General features: G+C 52.5%; 2 protein-coding genes across 10 annotated transcripts; one reads left to right on the top strand and one right to left on the bottom strand.

Moving 5' to 3' along the window:
* Positions 1-80: 80 nt before the first annotated feature.
* UBA7 (ubiquitin like modifier activating enzyme 7) lies at positions 81-23,716 on the top strand. 9 transcript variants are annotated; one of them, XM_058558838.1, is made up of 24 exons: positions 81-128; positions 9,923-10,091; positions 10,188-10,322; positions 10,432-10,538; positions 10,869-10,959; positions 11,064-11,199; positions 11,399-11,496; positions 11,584-11,730; positions 12,173-12,355; positions 12,537-12,644; positions 12,800-12,880; positions 12,960-13,115; positions 13,207-13,372; positions 13,452-13,657; positions 13,756-13,820; positions 13,910-14,093; positions 14,167-14,241; positions 14,493-14,676; positions 15,105-15,187; positions 15,468-15,560; positions 15,653-15,844; positions 17,467-17,559; positions 17,635-17,735; positions 18,209-18,424. In XM_058558838.1, exons 2-24 carry the CDS (start codon positions 9,945-9,947, stop codon positions 18,336-18,338), a joined length of 2,961 nt encoding a protein of 986 aa, XP_058414821.1. In that variant the 5' UTR covers positions 81-128; positions 9,923-9,944; the 3' UTR covers positions 18,339-18,424. The 9 variants fall into 9 exon arrangements, with proteins under 9 accessions (XP_058414821.1, XP_058414814.1, XP_058414807.1 ...); XM_058558831.1 differs by lacking the exons at positions 81-128; positions 18,209-18,424 and adding exons at positions 9,613-9,831; positions 20,649-23,716; XM_058558824.1 differs by lacking the exon at positions 81-128 and adding an exon at positions 9,613-9,831 and having other exon boundaries at positions 12,541-12,644; positions 12,802-12,880.
* Positions 18,565-20,352, bottom strand: INKA1 (inka box actin regulator 1). Its single transcript, XM_058558945.1, has 2 exons — positions 20,163-20,352; positions 18,565-19,425 (listed from the first exon to the last, which is right to left on the bottom strand). Exons 1-2 carry the CDS (start codon positions 20,211-20,213, stop codon positions 18,637-18,639), a joined length of 840 nt encoding a protein of 279 aa, XP_058414928.1. The 5' UTR covers positions 20,214-20,352; the 3' UTR covers positions 18,565-18,636.
* Positions 23,717-23,957: the final 241 nt, after the last annotated feature.

The raw sequence follows: 23,957 nt of genomic DNA, 5'->3' as shown, positions 1-23,957 counted from the left end.
TTCCACCCTTAGGCATGTGCCCTCTCCTAGGGCACAGGAAGACTCCAGCAAGAATGAGATCACAGCAGCTTTCTCCACAGTCTCGAACCTGGACACAGCCCAAAGGCCATAAGCACGCAAGCGAATGGGTAAGCTGAGGTCTAGTCGCACAGGAACTCAGAGCAAGCACAACAAATAGCTAGTGACACCTCCTCTCTTCCCCACCTCTCAACCCTGCCAGCCGAACTGCTAGCCTTTGGGTCTTAGCTTTGAGAGTGCTTTCTCCTAGAAGACTTCCCTTCTTTTTTTTGTGTGTGAGGAAGATCAGCCCTGAGCTAACATCCACACTAATCCTCCTCTTTTTTGCTGAGGAAGACCGGCTCTGAGCTAACATCTATTGCCAATCCTCCTTTTTTTTTTTCCCCCCCAAAGCCCCAGTAGATAGTTGCATGTCATAGTTGCACATCCTTCTAGTTGCTGTATGTGGGACGTGGCCTCAGCATGGCTGGAGAAGCGGTGCATCGGTGCGCGCCCGGGATCCAAACCCCGGGCCGCCAGTAGTGGAGCTCACGCACTTAGCCACTAAGCCACGGGGCCGGCCCCAAGACTTCCCTTCTTGACCCCTAGCTTAGGTGAGGCCTCCTGTACTTCCCTCTCTCACTACTGAGTGGGAGTTCGTCTGTTTCTGCAGGGCCCAGCATGGGCCTGGCACAGGGAATGAGAGTGTGAGTGAATGCTTCTGCAGATCTGGAGGAGCATGGGGCTTCATGGGGAGGAAATGACGCTGTTAGTTAAGGGAGTCGGACCCCTCTGATGCTGCCTTGAGCCAAGGATGTTTAGTGAGGGGAAGAGCAGCATCAAGTTAAGGTGTGCAATGGCTGGATAATAGCACCCTTCTTACCAGCTGAGTGATGTTAGGCAAATTACCTAGCCTCTGTGCTTCAGCTTCTTTAAAGTGGGGACAAGAGCAGCAACTTCCCAGTTGTGGGAGCCTAATGAGTCAGCATTGTAGGTTAAGAATTTATGACAGCTAAGTGAGTAAGTCAGACACAAAAGACAAATTTGTATGATTCGACTTAAATGAGGTATCTAGGATGGGCAAATTCATAGAGGCAAAAGTAGAATAGAGGTTGCCAGGGGCTAGAGTGAGGCGAAAATGAGGAGTTATTGCTTAATGGCTAGAGTTTCTGTTTGGGGTGATTTTAAAGTTTTGGAACTAGATATTGGTGATAGTTACAAAAAAAAAAAAAAACCTTATGACAGACCTAAATACATAGAGCTGGAAAGAACAATTGTAATCAACTATTTCAGAACTCTGGAGCCTGATTAGACAACAAGGAAAATACTGAATGAAGGGAAAGCCTGTGCTTGAAGCAGCCACCACCCCGCATTCCTCAGCCCCACCACGGTTGTGGGGATAGCAGCTCCACTTCTGAAAGCAGCTGATTGGTGCCAGAGTGGGCAGTGGGGACCTTGCCCTCCAAACATTTGGGGTTGTACGCTTTGGGTCTGGTGGTACCCTGAGATGCTTGCCTTGGTTTCAGCCCTCTTGGCTGCAATGGCTTGCCTGGTGGTGGCATCTATCAGAAGATTTAAAGGACTAGTGCAGTGCCCAGTGCCTTTTTTTTTTTTTTTAAACCCAAAAGTCTTTATAATTAAACAGAAACTTCAGTGACCATACATAAGGTCACTGTGTATGGTGACCATACACACATACTTTGCAAAAAATAATTTGGAAAAGTCACAAATGCACAGCTTCAGCCCTCAAGAAGCAAAATTTAGCAATCCCTGAAGAGTGGGAGAATCCAGTTTCCAGAGTTACCATAATATAATGCTCAGAATATCCAGGGTTTTTTTTGTGTGTGTGTGTGTGAGGAAGATCAGCCCTGAGCTAAGATCCAATGCCAATCCTCCTCTTTTGGCTGAGGAAGATTGGCCCGGGGCTAACATCTGTGCCCATCTTCCTCTACTTTATATGGGACCCCGCCACAGCACGGCTTGACAAGCGATGAGTCGGTGTGCGCCCAGGATCTGAACCTGCTAACCCTGGGCTGCCGCAGTGGAGCGCATGCACTTAACCACTATGCCACCAGCCCAGCCCAGAATATCCAGTTTTCAACAAAAATTTACACAGCATATAAACAAACAGGAAAGTATGGCCCATTCACAGGAAAAAAAGCATTTCACAGAAACTATCACAAATTTTGGAACTGAAAAGTACAATAACAGAAATGAAAAATTCACTAGAGTCACAAAAGTCAATTGTTTTCTTATATATCAGCAAAGAACAGTTGAAATTAAAAACAATAGCATTTACATTAGCAACAAAAAAAACCTTAGGTATAAATCTAACAAAATATGTGCAAGATCCATATAAGGAAAACTACAAGACTCTGATGAAAGAAAATCAAAGAAGATCTAAATAAATGGAGAGGTATTCCAGGTACGTGGAGAGGAAGATACAATATTGTCAAAATGTCACGGGCCGGCCCTGTGGTGTAGCGGTTAGGTGTGCGTGCTCCACTCCTGGCGGCCCGGGTTCGGATCCCGGGCATGCACTGACACACTGCTTGTCAGGCCATGCTGTGGCGGCATCCCATATAAAGTGGAGGAAGATAGGCACGGATGTTAGCTCAGGGCTGGTCTTCCTCAGCAAAAAGAGGAGGATTGGCATGGATGTTAGCTCATGGCTGTTCTTCCTCAGACACATACAAACACACTAAATAAATAAATAAATTCAAAATGTCAGTTCTTCACAACTTGATCTACAGATTCAACAAAATCCCAATAAAAATCCCAGTAAGTTATTTTGTTGATATCAACATACTGATTGGAAAGTTTATAAGGAAAAGCAAAAGACCAGTACCCACCACAATATTGAAGGAGAAGAACAAAGTCAGAGAACTGACACTACCCAACTTCAAGATTTAGTATAAAGCTACACAAATCAACAGTGGTTTTGGTAAAAGAATAGACTAATAGATCAATGGAACACAATAGAGTGCCCAGAAATAGGGTCACCCAAATATAGGCAACTGATCTTTGACAAAGAAGCAAAGGCAATTCAGTGGAGAAAGGGTAGTTTTTTCAACAAATGGTGCTGGAGCAATTGGACATCCACGTGCAAAAAATAAAAATAAAAATCTAGACACAGTTCCTATACCTTCACAAAAAATAACTCTAAATGGATCGTAGAACCAAATATGAAACACAAAACTATAAAACTCCTAGAAGGTAACACAGGAGAAAATTTAGGTGACTTTGTGTTTGTTGATGACTTTTTAGACACTAAAAGCGTGACTCATGAAAGATAAAAATTTATAATTTGGAATTATAAATTTATAATTCATTAAATTTAAAACTTCTGCTCTGTGAAAGACACTGTTAAGAGAATGAAAAGGCAAGCCACAGGTTGGGAGAAAATCTTTGCAAAAACATATCTGATGAAGGACTGTATCCAAGATATACAAAGAACTCCTAAAACGTAATAAGAAGCAATCCAATTTAAAAATGGGCAAAAGGTCTGAACACACCTCACTAAAGATCTACATATGGCAAATAAGCGTATGAAAAGACTCAACTTCACAATGTCATCAGAGAACTGCAAATTAAAACAAAAATGAGATTAGTACTACACACCTATTAGAATGGCTAAAATCCAAAACACTGACACCACCAAAAGCTGACAAGGGTGGGGAGCGACAGGAAGTCTCATTCCTTGCTGGTGGGAATGCAAAATGGTACACTTTGGCAATTTCTTACAAAGCTAAACATAGTTTCATCATAACCCAGCAATTGTACTCCTAGGTATTTACCCAAATGAGTTAAAAACTTGTGTCCACACAAAACTCTGCACATGAATGTTTATAGCAGCTTTATTCATAATTGCCAAAAAATGAGGAGCAACCAAGATGTCCTTCAATAGGAAAACTATGTGTGTGAGGTGTGAGGGAGTATGTGGAAACTGTCCTCACTCCCTGACATGGGACTAGGGGTAGTAGCAGTTATGAGAAAAGTAGAAAGTCACCTAAATTTACCAGCCTCTTCATTAGGTTCTCCCCTGGATGCTGAAAGAATTTCCAAAATAGTTGCTTCAGACAGTTTCAGCCAGCTCATTTGTTGTTTCAGTAGAGGGGCAGATTCCTGGAGTTTTCTACTCTGCTATCTTCCCTGACATGACTCTCAGACAACATTCCCTTAAATGATCAATGTGTCAAAGAAGAAATCACAAGGGAAATTAGAAAATACCTTGAGATAATGAAAACACAACATATCAAAACTTATGGGAAGCAGCAAAACCTGTACTGAGAGGGAAATTTATAGCTATAAACACTTATATTAAAAAAGAAGAAAGATCTAAAATCAGTAACCCCATTGTATACCTTAAGGAACTAGAAAACGAAGAGCAAACTAAACCCAAAGCTAGCGAAAGAAAAGATATAATAAAGATTAGAATATATATAAATCAAATAGAGAATAGAAAATGTGATATTGTGATTTATAATAAGAAATATAGGGCCGGCCCCGTGGCTTAGCGGCTAAGTGCATGTGCTCTGCTACTGGCGGCCCGGGTTCGGATCCCAGGCGCGCACCGATGCACCGCTTCTCCGGCCACGCTGAGGCCGAGTCCCACATACAGCAACTAGAAGGATGTGCAACTATGACATACAACTATCTACTGGGGCTTTGGGGAAAACAAGGAGGAGGATTGGCAATAGATGGTAGCTCAGAGCTGGTCTTCCTCAGCAAAAAGAGGAGAATTGGCATGGATGTTAGCTCAGAGCTGATCTTCCTCACACAAAAAAAAGAAATATATTTGATCTTTGTCATGGCACAGAGCTCCTAAAACCCTTGGAATTTCTTGTGATGAGAGTGATAAAGGTCTTTTGTTATGTTAATGACTTGGCTTTTGGAAAGTACCTAAGGATGGGAGCTGGTTGCCAGTGGAGCCAACCACATGACTAGAGTGTTGGAGCTTTCAGTCCCACCCCTTCCACCTCCTAGAAGGAGAAAGGAGCTGAAGATTGAGTTCAATTACCAATGGCCAGTGATTTAATCAATCATGTCTATGTAATGAAGTCTCCATAATAACCCAAAAGGACAGGGTTCAGAGAGCGTCCAGGTTGGTGAACACATGGAGATTCAAGGAGAGTGGTATGCCCAGAGAGGGCGTGGAAGCTTCACGCCTCTTCCCACATACCTTGCCATATGCATCTCTTCCATCTGGCTGTTCCTGAGTTATATCCTTTTATAATAAACTGGTAATCTAGAAAGTAAAATGTTGTGGGCTGCCCGGTGGCGCTGCAGTTAAGTGCGTCCGCTCCGCTGCAGAGGCCCGGGGTTCGCAGGTTTGGATCCCGGGCGCGCACTGCCGCGTTGCTTGTTAAACCATGCTGTGGTGGCGTCCCATAGAGAGTGGAGGAAGATGGGCACAGATATTAGCCCAGAGCCATCTTCCTCAAGAAAAAAGGGGAGGATTGGCATCGGATGTTAGCTCAGGGCTAGTCCTCCTCACAAAATAAAAAAGAAGAAGGTAAAATGTTTCCCTGAGTTCTATGAGCCACTCTAGCAAATGAATCAAACCCAAAGACGGGGTTGTGGGAACCTCTAGGCTATAGCTGATCAGTCAAAAGCACAGGTAACAACCTGGACTTGTGATTGGTGTCTGAAGTTGGGGGAAGAGGGCAGTGTTGTAGAACTTAGCCTTTAGCCTGTGGGATCTGATGCTATCTCCAGGTAGATAGTTTCAGAATTGAGTTGAATTGTAGGACACCCAGCTGGTGTTGGAGAATTGCTTGGTGGTATAGAATAAATACGCACATTGGAGTTGGCGTGAGAATCCTAAAAAAACAATAGGGGAAATCAACAAAATCAAAAGCTTGTTCACGGGCCGGCCCAGTGACTTAGTGGTTGAGTACTCGTGCTCTGCTGCTGGCTGCCTGGTTTCGGATCCCGGGTGTGTACCGATGCACCGCCTCTCCGGCCATGCTGAGGCCGTGTCCCACATACAGCAACTAGAAGGATGTGCAGCTATGACATACGACTATCTACTGGGGCTTTGGGGGAAAAAATAAAAAAACAAAAAAGCTTGTTCTTTGAAAAGATCAACAAAATTGACAAACTTCTAGATAAGTTGACTAAGAAAAAAAGAAGACTCAAATTATCAAAATCAGAAATGAAAGTGAGAACATTTCTACCAATTTTACAGAAATAAAAAATATTATAGGGGCCGGCCCCGTGGCTTAGCGGTTAAGTGGGTGCAATCTGCTGCTGGCAGCCTGGGTTCGGATCCCGGGTGCGCACCGACGCACCACTTCTCCGGCCATGCTGAGGCTGCGTCCCACGTACAGCAACTAGAAGGATGTGCAGCTATGACATACAACTATCTACTGGGGCTTTGGGGGAAAAAAAATAAAATAAATAAATAAATTATTAAAAAAAAGATTATAAGAGAATATTGTGAACAATTGTACACCAACAAATTGGATAACCTAATTGAAATGAACAAATTTCTAGAAACACAGAAACTAACAAAATTGACTCAAGAAGAAATACAAAATCTGAATAGACCTGTAAGGGGGTTGAATCAATAGTCAAAAAATTCCCCAAAAAGAAAAGTCCAGAACCAGATAGCTTCACTGGTGATTCTATCAAACATTTAAAAAAGAACTAACACCAAAAAGACACTAACCACATAGTAAAAAGGCAACCCACAGAATGGGAGAAAGTATTTGCAAATCATATATCTGATAAGGGATAATATCCAGAATATATAGAGAACTTTTTGTGTGTGTGTGAGGAAGATCAGCGCTGAGCTAACATCCATGCTAATCCTCCTCTTTTTGCTGAGGAAGACCGGATCTGAGCTAACATCTATTGCCAATCCTCCTTTTTTTTTTTTTCCCCAAAGCCCCAGTAGATACTTGTATGTCATAGTTGCACATCCTGCTAGTTGCTGTATGTGGGACGCGGCCTCAGCATGGCTGCAGAAGCAGTGCATCGGTGTGCACCCGGGATCCGAACCCGGGCCGCCAGTAGCAGAGTGTGCGCACTTAACCGCTAAGCCATGGGGCCGGCCCTATAGAGAACTTTTAAAACTGAACAAAAAAAAACAACTTAATTCAAAAAAGGGGAAAGAACTTGAATAGACATTTCTCTAAAGAAGATATTCGAATGACCAATAAAGCTAAATATCAATGATCATCAGGGAAATGTAAATCAAAACTACCATGAGATACCATCTCACACCCATTAGAATGGCTACTATCAAAAAAACTGGAAACAAGTGTTAGTAAGGATTCAGGCAAATTGGAACCCTTGTGCAGTGTTGGTGGGCATGTCAAATGGTAGAACTGCTGTGGAAAAACAGTAGGGTGGTTCCTCAAAAAATTAAAAATAGAATTACTGTATGACCTAGCCCTTCCACTTTTGGAATTCAAAAGGATTGGAAGCAGAATCTCAAAAAGATATTTGTACACTCATGTTCACAGCAGCATTATTCACAATAGCCAAAATGTGGAAGCAACCCAAGGGCCCATTGATGGATGAATGGATAAGCAAAATGTGGTATATACATACAATGGAATATTACTTGGCCTTAAAAAGGAAGGAAATTCTGCAATATGCTACAACATGGATGGACTTTGAGGACATTTGCTAAGTGAAATAAGCCAGTCACAAAAAGACAATCTGGCCCCTGTTTCTGTACCTAGTACTTATGACACACTCAATAAATGTTTATTGAATGATAAAATCCCCCCACAATTACCTATCACTTCACATCCACTAAGATGGGTATAATTTTTTAAAAAGGGAAAACCAGTCTTGGCCACAATGTGGAGAAATAGGAGTTTTGTACATTGCTGGTGGAAAACAGTTTGTTGGTCCTCAAAAAATTAAACATAGAATTACCGTATGACTCAGCAATTCTACTCCTAGGTATATACCCAAAAGAATTGAAAACAAGTACTCAAATACATGTTCAAGAATGATCACAGCAGCACTGCTCATAATATCCAAAATGTAGAAACAACTCAAATGTCCATCAACAGGTGACTGGATAAAGAAATCGTGATATATGCAAACAATGGAATATTATTCAGCCATAAAAAGGAATGAAGTACTGATACATGCTACTATTTGGATGAACGTCAAAAACATCATGCTAAGTGAAAGAAAGCAGATACCAAAGGTCATACTTTGTATGATTCTTTTATCTGAAATATCCAGAATAGGCAAATCCCTAGAGACAAAAAGAATATAGTTGAGTATTTGCCAGGGGATTGAGGTGGGGGATGGGTAGTGATTATTTAATGGGATGGGGATGTTCTTCAGTGGGTTATGAAAAAGTTTTGAAACTGGGAGAGAGGTGGTGGTTATACAACACTGAAATCACTAAATGCCACTGAATTGTACACTTTAAAATGGTTATTTTAATGTTATATGAATTTTACCTCAATTAAAAAAAAGAAGTTATGACATCACCTCGTTTAGCTATAGTGGAGTTTTGTGGGGGGTTGTGGTCCATCCCCCAGAGAACTGGCCCCAAGCTCCTAAAAGGCAAAAGGACACATCTGTGGGTAAAGGGCACACAGGACCTCTCTGTACTATTTTTGCAACTTCCTTTGAGTCTACAATTATCTCAAAATAAAAGTTTAAATGATGGGGCCGGCCCGGTGGCGCAAGTGGTTGGGCGTGTGCGCTCCGCTGGGGCAGCCCGGGGTTCGCCGGTTCAGATCCTGGGCGTGCACCAATGCACTGCTTGGCAAGCCGTGCTGTGGCGACGTCCCATATAAAGTGGAGGAAGATGGGCACGGATGTTAGCCCAGGACCAGTCTTCCTCGGCGAAAAAAAAAAAAAGAGGAGGATTGGCAGATGTTAGCACAGGGCTGATCTCCTCACAAAAAAAAAAAAAAAAAAAGTAAAAGTTTAAATGAAAAATAAGGACACCTGTGATCATGGTTGCCCTGTGCCTTCCACTCTCAGGGCTGGCACTCAGAGACTGACCACCCTCTTTGAGTCCTGGGACTCATCTCTGATTGGCTACCTACAGCTGCCATCTGTCCTGCTCTGGCAGCTGTGGGCAGGGGGGAATCCTTATGCTCTGAGGAGATGGCTCAGGGCCAAGCAGGCACTCCCAAAGATGTCAGGCTCCACCCAGGTCTGTGGTTTGGGCCCTGGAGGTGGGACAAAACATAAACTCATAAGCTCCCACAGCCAGTGGGATGAGACTGGCTCTGCCCTCTAGGGTCTCTAAGTTTCTGTGTGGTGGATAGCAGGCCAGCGGAATCCTCAGGACAAAGGAGTTCCCACCAGCACTCGGGGCAGGAAGCCCATTTAGGCAGGGGTACCTGAGGAGGATAGGGGCCCGAGGTTTGGGACACCTAGGAAGCCACAGGAAACCATTGTATCCAGCCCACATAGGTCCCTCCTATGGCCCTGCCCCCTTCCTCAAGAGAGGTACCTGCTCTCCCAGAGGCCAAACAGACCCAGGAGTTTTGTCCCACCTTGCCTATGCCCTAGAGCTGCCAGAACTTATCTTTGCCAGGCTAGGCTGTCCAGGCTGGAGGCAGGACTAGGGGCGGGCTCAGAATCTAGTTTAACTTTCACTTTTGCTTTCTCTGAAATGACAGAGGAACCAGGAAGAAAGCTGTGACCAGCAGCGTCCCTCACTTCCTTAGACTTAGTTCCTGTTTGCACTAGCCACAGCTGGGCACTGGCCTCTGCTGGCACTGCCTCCTACACGCAGACCCTATCTATAAGCGTTGCAGCCTGTTGTCTAGCCTCAGGCCTCTGGATGGACGGTATAGAGACCTCCAAGTTGCTGGATGAAGAGCTGTACTCGCGGCAGATGTGAGGCCCGAGGTGGGGAGTGGGGAGGGGAGTGGGGTGGCCTTCTGACCTCTGATCTCCAATTGTCTGCCCTCTTACTTCCCATCCACAGGTATGTGCTGGGCTTGCCAGCCATGCAGAGGATTCAGGAAGCCAAAGTTCTGCTGTCAGGCCTTCAGGGCTTGGGGGCTGAGGTGGCCAAGAACCTGGTCCTGATGGGCGTGGGCAGCCTCACTCTGCATGATCCCCACCCCACCTGCTGGTCTGACCTGGCTTCCCAGGTGAGGGTCCTGGGAGGCTATGGGTTCTCAGACCAGGGTAGGGGGTAGGGCCCAAGAGAAATCTCCTTGCTCAAGCCAGACTGTCTCTTTCTCTAGTTTTTCCTCTCAGAGCAGGACTTGGAAAAGAGCAGGGCTGAGGCATCTCAAGAACTTGTGGCTAAGCTCAATGGAGCTGTCCAGGTCTGCATCCACACAGGTGACATCACCGAGGACCTGCTGCTGGACTTCCAGGTGCCCTCCCAGCCCCACTCTCCAGCCCAGCCCAGTCTCCTCCTCCAGCCCCTAGCTGCAGGGTGGGCTGGACAGTGTTTTGGCCCTGCTGATCACAAGGTCCACCCAGGTGGTGGTGCTGACTGCCTCAAAGCTGGAGGAGCAACTGAAGGTGGGCTCCTTATGCCACAAGCTTGGAGTCTGCTTCCTGGTAGCTGACACCAGGGGCCTTGTGGGGTGAGTGAGATTGCCTGTCTAGCCTGCCACATTGCAGACAGCAACTGGTCCCAGTGCTGCTCCAGGCCTGCTCCAGTGCCCCTCCACCCAGCTCCAGGCCTGTCCCAGCATCCCCTCTTAATTCTGGTCCTCAGTCCTAGCCCTCTGCTTCCTTCACCCCAGCCTCCAAACCTGCTCCAGTAACTCCCTCAAATCCCAGCTTCCGAGCCTGTCCCAGCATTCCTTTCCCGATTCTGGCCCTCTGGGCTTGCCCTAGTGTCCCTCACCCTTCACCACAACTGAGGTGGTTAACGACTGAGACATCTCAGTGACCACTACCACCCACCACAGGCAGTTGTTCTGTGACTTTGGAGAGGACTTCACTGTGCAGGACCCTACAGAGGCAGAACCCCGGACGGCTGCCATCCAGCACATTTCCCAGGTGGGTGCTAAGGTGTGGGCACTCACCTGCTGACTGAGGAGGGGCTGCCGGAGCCTGTGGAAGGCAGGTACAAGCACCCCTGAGCCAAGCCACCTCTTATCCAGGGCTCTCCTGGCATTCTCACTCTGAGAAAAGAAGCTGATGCCCACTACTTCTGCGATGGGGATTTGGTGACTTTCTCAGGCATCGAGGGCATGGTTGAGCTCAACGGCTGTGCTCCCCAGCCTATCCACGTGCGGGGTAAGCCAACACAACTCCAGCTCCAGGCTCAGCACCCAAGCCCCCATTGGGGCTGGACACAGCCTGGTCCCTGGGGATAGGTTTTTCCTTCACCTTCCTCAGGGTGGAACAAGGTCAAGGACATTGAGGCAAGACAGGATGGGGTGTGGGGAACTACTTAGGTTCAGAGGTCATACTGACTAGGCTGGATCTCCCCCAGAGGACAGGACCTTGGAGATTGGGGACACAACAACTTTCTCCTGTTACTTGCGTGGCGGGGCTGTCACTGAGGTCAAGAGACCCAAGACTGTGAGCCATGTGAGTGCAAGTGCATCTGAGGTGGGGGAGCTCGGGAGCCTCGAGGGGTCCATAGTGTTCTGGACCTGAGCCGACTGCCCCCTGCAGAAGCCCTTGGATGCAGCCCTGCTCCAGCCCCGTGTGGTGGCCCCGAGTCCCCAGGAAGTTCACCGTGCCCACTGCCTGCATCAGGCCTTCCGTGCACTGCACAAGTTCCAGCACCACAATGGCCGCCCACCCCGGCCCTGGGATCCTGTGAGTGGCCCCGTTGCCCCTCCCCCCAGCCTCCGTCTTATTGGGCTTCCACCCGCCAGGAGGCAACAATGACTATCTCATAGATCCAAGTTTGAATACCAGAGGCAGTTTCCCACTCATATAAAGGAGATGATAAACACTATCTTCAGACCAGAGGCTGGGTCCCTAAAAGTGCCAGCCACAAAGCCTGGGGACTCGTGCTACTTCCTAACCCCTCAGATCTGGGCTGGAATCTACACCCAGGTTGGTGAGACCTCTAGGGCTGTTTTCCGGCGCTAGGCATCCTCTGGTAGAGCTGCACAGTCTAGCAACCGGGCTGGGCCTTCCCACTCAGGTTTCTGCTTCCTCTTCTGTGGAACAAGGTGGATGGCTGCCTAAAGGATTTGAGTGTGTGGTGGAGCTCAGGCTGGGGCTGCTGTGCCCATGGAGTTCTATTCCACAGGTTGATGCAGACATGGTGGTAGGCCTGGCCCAGGCCCTGGAACCACTGAAGGGGACAGAGGGAGAGACATTGGAAGAGCCGCTGGATGAGGCTCTAGTGCGGACAGTCGCCCTGAGTAGTTCTGGTGGCTTGAGCCCCATGGCAGCCATACTGGGTGCAGTGGCTGCCCAGGAAGTGCTGAAGGTGGGCACAGGCACAGGCAGAGTGGGGCTGGGAAGGGAGCAGAAGTCAGTATGGGTGCCAAAGGGTGCCCAACACCAGACAATAGCCCTGGAGGCTTCACCAACCTGGGTGCAGCCCCCAGCCAGGATCTGAGGGGGTTGGGAGGTGGCAGGAGTCCCTAAACTAAAGTGCTGGCGTCTAGGCAGTCTCCGGGAAGTTCATGCCCCTGGATCAGTGGCTGTACTTTGATGCCCTTGATTGTCTTCTGGAACATGAGAAGCCCCTTCCCAATCCCGAGGACTGTGCACCGGTGAGAACCTGGGGTAGGGGTATAAGCCTTATCCAAACTCAGGATTAGGGGAGAAACAGGAGGAACAGTCCCAAGATCCAGACCTGGAAAACTCTGTAAGAAGGACATGCAGCACAGACCAGTGGCCATCAATGACCCCTGTTCGTGTCACCTAGAGACGATGCCGGTACGACGGGCAAATTGCAGTGTTTGGGGCTGGTTTTCAGAAGACGCTGAGCCACCAGCATTACCTCCTGGTGAGCTGTGTGGTGAGGTTGGGAGTATCTGTGGGAGGGCTAGGCCAGGCCCTCTGGCTAAGGCTGCTCCTGCCGGCAGGTGGGTGCTGGTGCTATCGGCTGTGAGCTGCTCAAAGGCTTCGCCCTAGTGGGCCTGGGGACCCAGGGCAGTGGGGGCGTGACTGTTGCTGACATGGACTACATAGAGCGCTCTAACCTCAGCCGTCAGTTCTTCTTCAGGCCCCAGGACATTGGTGTGAGTGCCAGCCTCTCCCCATACCCATGTGTCCTGGACTGTCCTCCCACAATGCCCCCACCCACCCAATGTCTTCCTGCTTTCTTCTCAGAGGCCCAAGTCAGAGGTGGCTGCAAAGGCCGCTCACCGCCTAAACTCAGACTTGCAGGTGACCGCCTTCACCAACCCGCTGGATCCCAGTACAGAGAATATATACGAGGACAACTTCTTCTCCCGTATGGATGGCGTGGCTGCTGCCCTGGACAGTTTCCAGGCCCGTGAGTGCACAATCTTGGAACTCAGTCCCTTGTCCAAAGCTGTGCCAGCCCCACTCTTGACCCTCTGCCCCCTTGCCAGGACGCTATGTGGCTGCTCGCTGCACCCACTATCTGAAGCCGCTGCTGGAAGCAGCCACACAGGGCACCTGGGGCAGTGCTTCAGTGTTCATGCCATATGTGACTGATGTCTACAGAGCCCCTGCCTCAGCTACAGCTTCGGAGGATGCCCCCTACCCTGTCTGCACCGTGCGACACTTCCCCAGCACAGTTGAGCACACCTTACAGGTGGGAAGCACCCAGGAGACCCCCCCCCGACCCTGCTCAGTCCTCAGCTGCAGACCTGTTCCCCACGTGACACCTCATGGTTCCTCCCTCCCCCACAGTGGGCCCGGGATGAGTTTGAGGGGCTCTTCTATCTGTCTGCTAAGACCATCAACCGCCACCAACAGTAAGGCCACCAACAGGGGTGGATGGAAGTCCAGTCCCTAGCACCAGACTCTTCAGGGCTTCGCCTCAAACTTCCTCCTCTCTCCGCAGGGCACCCACTTCTCTGGCAGATACGGATGGGCCACAGGTGCTGACTCTGCTGCAGGGGGTACTGGGTGTCCTGAGAGAGCGTCCACAGACCTGGCAAGACTGTGTGGTGTGGGCCCTTGGCCACTGGCAACTATGCTTCCATGATGGCATCATGCAGCTGCTGAAGCACTTCCCACCTGATAAAGTGGGTGGCTAGGGATCAGGAGGCTGAGGGCTCAGGAGGAGCAGACTGAGTCCAGCAGCCTCTGTTTCCCTAGGTGCTTGAGGATGGAACTCTTTTCTGGTCAGGTCCTAAACGGTGTCCCCAGCCCTTGGAGTTTGACGCCAGCCAAGTGAGTAGGGTCCCTTGGGAGCCCCGAGATGGGAATGTGGCTCCTCAGTGCAGAGGTGTGAACCTCTGCATTCTGCAGAGATGCACAGATGCTGAGAAAGAGAGGCATGTTCATGCACATGTGGGTGTCCATATGTGAGGTAGAGGCAGGCACTCAAACAAATTCACAAATGGGTGGTAACCCCCACCTCATGCACCCGTACATGCTCACTCGCAGCCATGCGTCTGCCCCTGCTCTTGGTCTGACTGCAGGACACGCACCTCCTCTACGTGCTGGCGGCTGCCAACCTGTATGCCCAGATGCATGGGCTGCCTGGCTCACAGGACCGGACTGTGCTCAGGGGACTGCTAAAGTTTCTGCCACTGCCTGACCCTCAGCACCTGGCCCCCAACTTTGTTAATGACCTGGATCTGGATCTGGCTTCTGCTGAGTTTGGTGAGGTCCCAGTGAACAACCAGAAGTATCTACCTAGGAGCTGCAAGGTGGACAGACCCACCCTCTGACCTTGCTTCTCTCTAGGCTTGGGCTCATCCTTTGGCCCCTTGGTAGGCCCTCTCCCTGCTGCCTATCTCCTCCCCCCCAACCCCTGTTCCCTTGGCAGATTCTCAGGAAAAAAAACCACACAAACCATTGGGCCCTGGGGAGCACCTAGCTATGGCTCCCAGGTGAGGACAGTGACAAAGGTGCACATGTGCGTGCGTGCTGACACACACACAGTGGGGAGGGCCTGGGCTGCTGGGGAGAAGATTGCAGCATCAATCAAGAGTAGTAAGTATAGGCTTGGCAGAGAACAAGGATAGGCACCAGGAAGAGTGCAGGAGATGGGGACTAAGGCCTGCCCCAACACCCCCTTCCTCTGACAGGCCCTGAGCAGTTGAAGAAACTGCATGAAGCCCTGGAAGTCTGGAGTGTGGGCCCTCCCCTGCAGCCCCTGATGTTTAAGAAGGTAGGAGCCCTAATAGAGGTGAATGGCCGGACTGGGGAGGTTGTTGGGGAAGGTCAAGAGCTAAAAAGGTAGCTTTGAGGCCCTTTGGCCTGAGTTCTCCTCCCAGCAGGACCCTAGAAGCAGCTTACCTTCCCAGAGCCTCAGTCTCCTTATCTGATAAGTGGGGAGATGTGAGCATCTACCCCACAGAATTGTGTGAAGACCTGTGCAGTGGCACATGATCGGCCATGGTGAGGGGCACTGGGGCAGTGTTAACACTACTGTGACTTGGGCCTCACAGGACAATGACAGCAACTTCCATATGGACTTTGTGGTGGCAGCAGCAAGCCTGCGAGCTCAGAACTATGGGATCCTACCCGCCAACCGCATCCAGGTAACCCCGCCCCTTGGGGCTCTGGCCTGGAGGTGGGGGTCAAACCCTAGCCCTACACTTTGGGCCCAGACCAAATCTCCTGTTCTTGGCAGAGCAAGCAAATCGTGGGCCGGATTATCCCAGCCATTGCTACCACTACAGCAGTTGTGGCAGGCCTGGTGGTCCTGGAACTGTATAAGGTGGTGGGCGGGGCACGGTCCCTCGGTGCCTTTCGCCACAGCCATCTGCATCTGGCTGAAAACCGCTTCAGCCGCTGGGTGCCTCGCGCCCCAGACATCCAGATGGTGAGTGCTTGATATCCCACCCACACCAGGCCTGGGTTTTACCTGCATATACTGAAAGAGGCCCTACTCTGGCTTCGGACTCTCACCGGGACCTAGACTCTGGGGGAGTCCTCAAGACTCCCTCTAGCCCCCTTCCTGCTGCGAAGCCAGGCTGAGACCTGTCAGACACAGGAAGCAGCTGTCAGCCATCCCCAGTGCCCCACCCCCAACCCACAGCTGCCTGGGTCTGGGGGAGCTGCAGCTTTAACTCATTAGTGGAGCCAGACATCCCCCACAGCCCCCTCCTTCCCAGGAGTGCCCCTGAGTGGGAGGTGGTAGGGAGGGGGCACTAGGGCCCTATCCCCAAAGAGAGCCTAACTTCCGCCTGCATGGTGTGGGGATCCTAGGCGGCCCCTCCAAGCTGAATTAAAGAGCACTGAGCTCACCACCACAGGTGTGGGGTCTACAGCCCTGTGGGGATATGTGCGTTTGTGTCACAGGTGTGAGTGCAGGAGGGTCTGGGCATTCTTAGCCCTGTGGTGTGTGGGCATGGAGGGAGAATGCTTGCACATCTGTGTGCCAGATAGGAGTGCAGGGCCCTTCAATGTGGGATTGCATGGGTATATATGTGAGTACACATGCGGGCATTCCTGGGCTTGTGTGCATGTGTGTTCCTTCAAGTGCAGGGCTGTGAATGCCTCTGGCTGTGTGCCCAGGCTCTGCAGTAGTTGGCATTTCCTTAGGGCACAGGAGAGGGGGTAAAGAGAATGCCCTCACCAGGGGAGAGGGGAGAGGTCATGGGCCAGCACTGGGCTTTTGCTGAGCAGCCCTGGGGTCCCTGAGGACACAGCACACAGAGCCCCTTTGTGAGGGGCCCTGCCTCTAGCTAGAACACAAGCTGCCTTTGTCCATGGTGGAGGGAGATGGGGAGGGGAAGGATCCCCCCATCTCACCTCTGGCCTTGTCTCAGCTTGACCCCACTGTGTTTTCTGGGGGGCTGGCAGGGCCCTCCTGTCCTGGCCCCTGGCTGCCTGCATCCCTTCTGCCCTCAGCTCTGGGCACCAGAAGCCCAAGACTCTTGAAACAGGGAAGGAAAGAGGGGACAGGAAGAGGAAGCCTCTATGGACTGTGTCCCTACTGGGGTCTGTGAGCTAGTGGGGTCCCAGTGGTCACTGTGCCCCACGCCCATGTGTGCCCATGAGTAGTCCAAGGCCCTGGCAGTACAGGATGAGCGAAAAGGATGTACCCCCCCAGCTCCCAGCCTTGCATTTGAAGAACAAGCAGCTTTATCGGTGACTGCAGTGGCCCTGCTCCTGCTTCCTCAGGAAGCACTGTGGGCCCCCCCACCCCACCCCGCCGGCCTCCGCAACCAGCCTGTTCCGCAACCAGCCTGTGTGATGGATTGCCTATTTCCCTGTTTGGGGCCCCATAGCCCCATTTCCTGTGCTGGCCCCAGCATGGGCGGGGAGGGTGTTGAGACTCTGGGCCCAGATCCCACCTTCCACCCCCACCCCCTAGCTTCTGCTTCCTGCCTCTAGTCCAGCTCCTCCCCTAGGAAAGGGGCCGTCAGCGGCTAATAACTGGAGTAGGGGGGAGGGTGTGTGTGTGAGAAGCTCTCACTCCTCCCCACCACCATCCTCCAGTTCCATCACCTGAAGTGGACCTGTTGGCACCGCCTGAAGGTGCCTGCTGGGCAGCCCGAGAGAAACCTAGAGTCGTTGCTGGCCCATCTCCAGGTGTGCCCCCTTCCTGCCCTGCCCCCAGGCCTGGCCCAGCCTGGCCTAGCTGGCACCTGACCTGTCTTTCTGTAGGAACAACATGGGCTGAGGGTGAGGATGCTGCTGCACGGCCGGGCCCTGCTCTACTCAGCAGGATGGTCGCCTGAAAAGCAGGCCCAGCACCTGCCCCTCAGGTGAGCCCACACCTGGCTTTAGCCAGGCCTCGTTCTGTCCCTGGAAGTTGGAGGTGGAGGTGGAGGACATGCAGCCTTTCCTCTTCCCAACCCCATTTGGGCCTCTCACACCTTCCTGAAGTTTTCTTTTGCCAAATGGAGCCAGCAAAAGGGCTGGGGGTGGGGCAAGGGCTGAGAGCCTGAGGAGGGGCCTCCAGGAGCTGCCTGCTTGGCCAGCCCCACCAGCTCCTCCATGCCCTGCTCAGCCCCCATTTCACAGCCCACTCCCAGGGGACTTGCAGCTTCCTGCCTCCTGCCTGCCCCGCCAGCAGCTCCTAAAATAGTTTCAGATGTTTCCTGTCTTGAGCTGCTCCTGCTCCCGGCTTGGGCTCCTTATGGACCATCAGCACCCTCTAGTCCATGCCAAGTCACTTCTGCCTGCCACTGCTCACCTACTCAGTCTTCCTCAACCTCCCTCCCCCCTATGCCACCAGGGTGACAGAACTGGTGCAGCAGGTGACAGGCCGAGTGCCTAAGCCTAGGCAGCAGGTGCTGGTACTGGAGCTCAGCTGTGAGGGTGAGGAGGAGGACATGACCTTCCCACCCCTGCACTACGAGCTGTGACAAGCAGCAGCCCAATCACCCAGCTCTTTCAAGCCCTGCATCCTGAGTCCACAATAAGCACTCAATAAATGCTGGCTGAAAGAAGGCGTAAGTGGAGAGGATGGATGATGGAACATGGGGCAGGCACATGGGTGTGACATGAGCATGACAGGGACCCCTGCAGGGAGGGAAAAGGCTCTTTAGATTCGCCTGCCTGGGCTGTGCCTTACAGGGCTGGGGCCGCCTCCTGGAGCCTCAGGGCTATGGAACCAGGACAGTCCAAAGAAAGGTCTTTATTGTCCCAGGCTGGAGGGCAGGGTCAGAGGTAGCTGATGACATCACTGCAGATGATGGGCTGGCGACTGCGGCAGCTCATGAGGGCTGCAAAGCGTGAGACATCTGCTGGCAGTTCGGGTTCTGAGCGAGGTGGGCATGACAGTCGCTTTCCCGCCATGGCTGCCCGGCGTGCCCTGGCCAGCTGGCGCCGCAGCTGCTCAGAGAGGCCAAGCAGAAACTGGGGGGGCCGAGCACGGGCACGGGGCCCACCCGCATCGTCTTCCTCACCCACTGCCTCAGGCAGCTCCATCCAGTTGTGCACCAAGTCAGCAAAGCAGTTGTCCCCCAGCACAAGGGGCTGGCGGCTGCGACCTCTGCTCAGCAACGCTGCTGTCCAGTCCTCAGCTTCCAGCCCCCGCCAATGCTCCAGGCAGGTGTCTGGGGTGGACTTGGGCCGTGGTCGGTGAGCAGGTGGTGCACTGGCCACAGGGGCCCCTCTGGGCAGGGGCATGCCACTGGCCGAGAGGCTCTGTCTATGGGGGGGCCATGCTGGGGGTGCTGGGTGCTGGAGTATGGGCAGCTCTTCCTCTCTCCATGTGCTGCCTGACACCTCCGAGAAGCCAGAGTCCCAGTCTAGGGCATGCTCCCTGGGGCCCCCCAAGGCTACACTCCTGCCTCGTGTCACCACAGCTTCTTCTTCCTCTTCTTCCACACAACAGACCGAGTTCTCTTCCAAGCCATCTGAGGCCTTGAGCTGCACACCTGGGCCACATTTGGGGGGTGGCAGAAGAGGGCCAGGCATTGGTGGTGAGCCTGTGTCCCGGCCACACAGCTGCAGAGAAAGAGAGGGCAGAAGTGGGAGGGGCAGTGCTTGTCACCTCTGCCTGCCTGGCAAGCCCAATCCCCAAACAGAAGGCCCAGGAGGGCTGGATAGGCCTGCAGGCCTGGGCAGCAAGGCCTCTAGTGTGCACAGGGCTGGCACGGGGGTGCTGGCACACGAAGCTCGTGTGGCTCCCATAAGCCGACCTGGTGGCAGTCTGGCAGGCTGCAGCATGCAGAGCCGGGCAAGTCGGTACCGGCCACCAGGGTGGAAGGCAGGGTTGCCGGCATGCATGGGGAAGTAGGTCCTACTCAGGGCTGGGGGGGCATCCCGTGCCTCTTGAGGGATTCGGCTCCCCAAAGCCCACAGAGTCTTTCAGAGAAGGACGGAGCACTTGCCAGGTGAGGGGTAAAGAAAGGAGGTACAGGACAGCCTGAGGTAGGGGGCAGCGCCAGCACTTCTTTAGTTCCTCGCAGCCCCCTGCTCCGGGCCAAAAGAAGTTTCTCCCCCGCAACTCCCTCCGCCGCCCCGGCAGCACGGCCAGCTGGGCGGCTGTTACTTGATGCCCAGCGCAGCTCCCAAGCGTCCGAAACCCGACGCGGGCCATCTGGGCCATTTGCACCGCCCCGCCCTCATCCTGCCTTGGATAGGCACTCGGGACGGCCCCCCACCCGTGTGTCGTTCCGGCCGGACGGCAGCCGAGCACCGTACACACGTCCTCACGAGCCACAACCGCTCCCCAGCCTCACCAGTTCCCAGCGGAGCTGGCTCAGGAAGCTGTCAAGCCGAGCGCTGTGCATGCCTGTGCCGGAGCCCCCGCCAGGCCTGCCGGTTCTTGGAACTCCAGCGGGAGCGGCGCGGAGAGGGCCTGGCTAGCCGGCCAGCGGCGCCCTGCCCTCCGCCTTGCTCCGCCGCTCCGTGAGCTCCGTAGCTTCCGCCGCCGCCGCCGCCCCAACATCTGGCAGCCGCGCCGCGCCCCTGGCGCCGCGGCCAATAGGGCCGGGGCGGGGCTAAGGTGGCCCCGCCCCTCGGGACCCGCAGGGTGGGAGAGCCCAACGCCGGCTCCTCACTCGGCTCCAGCTCTGGGGGGAGGGGCGGGACTGTAGCGGGAAGCCCGGCGGGGTCCGGCCCCGGACTCCCCGACGCCCCGGGCGGTTGAACTGACTCTGGGTTCGCAGCATGACTCAGGACAAGTCGCTTCCCTGCGGTAGCCTCAGCTTCCGTATTTTTCCCAGGATAGAAATGCAGCCCCTCCCGCAGGGGCCCCGCGAGCGCGCGGGTACCCTGGCTGCGCCCAAGCGCGGGCAGAGCGCCCCCAGTCTTCGGACCCGGTAGTGCTGTGGCCCACTCGGCGCCGACACACTGAATCCGCTCCTGGAGCCGGCCTCGACAATCCCTGGAAGTGACGCGAGGGATCCAGCCCTTCTGAGGACTCCAGCCGCGAGGCACCTCGCTGCTGCACAGGAGAGAGGCCTCAGCCAAGGCCCAGCCCACGCCCTCTCCACCCCGAGTCTGGGCCGAACTAGGCGGGGCCGCCCTCTAGTGGGGAGCGCGCGGTTAGCCGCGATTGCCGCGGCGGCATCCGCATCCCCTCTGCCAGGCACCACAGGCCCACTGAGTGCAGGGTGTTAGAGCGGCGTTCTCTGGCCGGAATGGTCAGAGCCTGTTCCCTGAGGCCGCTCCACGATCGGAGGCTAGGTTCAAGGATACAGTCTAACTGGAGACAGACTAGACAAGTCAGTAGACAGAAAAATACCGGGGAACGAGGGTGATGGGCTAGTTTGGGAGAAGGGACTCTCAGAGGATGTGGCATTCTGCATGGGATCTGGATGACCCATCATGGGGAGATCAAGAAGAGGGGCATTCTAGGCAGAGGCATCAACCAGTTAAAGGCCCTGAAAGGACAGGAACTGGACAGGGCTTAACCTAAAGAAGGCCCAGGTGTTTACGATGATAATAATTGGGAGAGTGGTGGCCCCCTGGCTTAGCGGTTAGGTGCCCATGCTCCGTTACTGGGGGCCCGGGTTTGGATCCCTGGGGGCGCACGCTGACGCACCGCTTGTATGGCCATGCTGAGGCAGCATCTCACATACAGCAACTAGAAGGATGTGCAACTATGACATACAACTATCTACTGGCACCTTGGGGAGAAAAAGGGGAAAAAAGGAGGAGGATTGGCAATAGTTGTTAGCTCAGGGCCGGTCTTCCACAGCAAAAAGAGGAGGATTGGCATGGATGTTAGCTCAGGGCTGATCTTCCTCACAAAAAAAATAATAATAATAATAATTGGGGGAGTGAAGAGGTCAGCAAAACCAGGCTCCTAGCAGCCTTAGAAAGGAATATGGGGTTTTGTTCTTGGTGTGAGGGGGAGCACTGGGGGCTTTTGAGCAGGGAATTACCTAGGCTGCCTCCTGTTGAGATAATCCCAGCTGCTTTAGGAGAACTACTCTGTAATCAGAGTGGAGGCTCCTGCCCTCATCCAGCAAGGGAGGGGAGGGCCTGGGCCTGGGTGGGGCTGGTGAACAGAAGGGGGTCACTTTGGGGTATGTTTTGGAGCTAAAAATCAAGCCTTGCTGATGCATGAATATGGGTAGGGAAAGGGAAGCATCAAGCACAGCTCCTAGATTCCTGGCCTGAACAACTGGTCTGATGGAATTGCCATGAATTGGTCCATGAAAGACTGGAAAAGAGTGGATTTGGGGAGGAAAATCAAGTGATCATTTGTGGACATGTGACCCTTGTATTGCCTGTTAGACATCCAAGAGGAGATGCGGGGTCAGCCACTGGATGTGTGACTCTGGAGTTTGGGAGAGAGATCAGCACTGAAGCCTTGGATCTTGGAGGCAAAGCGAGTGGATGTTATTTAAGACCATGCTCCTGGATGTGACGGGGGAGGTGAGTTTAGACAGAGGAAGGCAGCAGTCAGGACTGAGCCCTGGAACATTGCACCGGCTAGAGGTAGGGAAGTTGTAGCAGAACCAGCAAAGGAGCTGAGCAGGAGCAGCCAGGGAGGTGGGAGGAAACGGAGAGAGTGTGGGCACTTAGGAGCCAAGGGGAACAAGCATCAAACACCACTGAGGAGGTGAGAGTGGAGAATGCACTGCTGAATTGGGCAGTATGCTGGTCTCTGAGGACTCTGACAAGGGCAGTTTCATGGAGAGAGGAATAAGCTTGACTGCAGTGGGTGGAAGAGAAAGTGAGAGGTAAAGAACTGGAGAGAGTAAGTGTAGACAACTTTTTAAAAATTGACATATAACATAAATACAATGATTGTCAACTCTCAAAGCTACAGCTCAATAAGTGTTAAAATCTGTAGACACTTGTGCAGCTGTCACCCAGATCAAGATACTGTATAGAATATCTCCAGCTGCTCCAGGAGGCCACTTTGTGCCCCCTCCAGTTGATATCCCCAAAGATAACCACTATTTTGATTTCTGTCACCAAGGATTCCTTTTGCTTGTTGAATGTAGACAATTTTTGAGAGATTTTGTTGATGGTTGGACACATATTTTATAAGTAGATAATATTCTAATGGGGGAGTGGGAAACTAGAGTTTGGACTTTATGAGGTAGCAGGTCCTGGGCCCAATTTTCCTGGTGCTGTGCTTGCTCTGTCTCCAAGGACTGCATGACCAAGACTTCTCTGAGCCTCAGTTTCCCCATCTGAAGCTTGATTCTTCTCTCTTCACATCTCCTTAAGGTTATAGTAATGAATGGGGGAATTCATTGGGAGCAGTGAAAAAATGGGGTTTTCCAGGCCTCTTGATGCCTGTCTGAAGCCTAGAGCTGTCACTAGGGATGGGCGGAGCTAAAATCTGGTAGGCCCAGGAGTCCCACCTGCCCAGCTGTGTTTGAGCAATTGACCTGGCAACTGGGTGGGCCTGACAAACATGTCTGGCCTTCCAGAGTCTCCTCTGCTGTTTGTATCTTCAGGCCACTATGGTGCTGCTGAGGGCCCTGGCGCTTCTTGCTCTGGTTGTCTCTGGTGAGGAGCTGGTAGGTGGGGGAAACTCCAGTTCTCACCTCCCTCCCCCCACTCCACAGTGGGGTAGAGACCTGACCCTTCTCAGATAAGCTATCATGGAGGGCGGGGTCTGGAAGAGAGCCAGGAAAGGGCAAAGATCTGAACCCTGACCCGCATTCCTTATCTTGGCTGCTTCCTCAACCAAATCCTCACTCCCAGTCTGTGAAATGAGCTGACCCATGGTTGGACGTGGGGGACAAGGAAGTGCTTTGGCTGCTTGGCCCCAAGATGGGCAGAAGGGCAGGACTATGCTCATGTGTGTGGTTCTATGAGCATGGGGGGCCTCCAGCCTGAATCATCTCTTCCTTACGGACTTCCGCTGCCTGCCCTGGTTCATAAAAGTCTCTGAGAGCCAGGGACCTGGTACCATCCTTCTGTCTTCCCCCTTCAACTGCTCTTCTCACATGCCCACCCTGGAGTTGCTCCATGTGCAGCCATCCACCACCTTCTTCAACCCACCCAGCTTGACCAGGTGGCAGGAGATCTATGCGGGTGAGGTAGGGTCATGGGCACAGCTGCGG

The sequence above is a fragment of the Diceros bicornis genome, chromosome 2 (assembly GCF_020826845.1).
Source record: "Diceros bicornis minor isolate mBicDic1 chromosome 2, mDicBic1.mat.cur, whole genome shotgun sequence".
NCBI lineage: Eukaryota > Metazoa > Chordata > Mammalia > Perissodactyla > Rhinocerotidae > Diceros > Diceros bicornis.
Note: the sequence above shows the minus strand (reverse complement) of the source record. Positions and strands in the feature narration are given on the sequence as shown.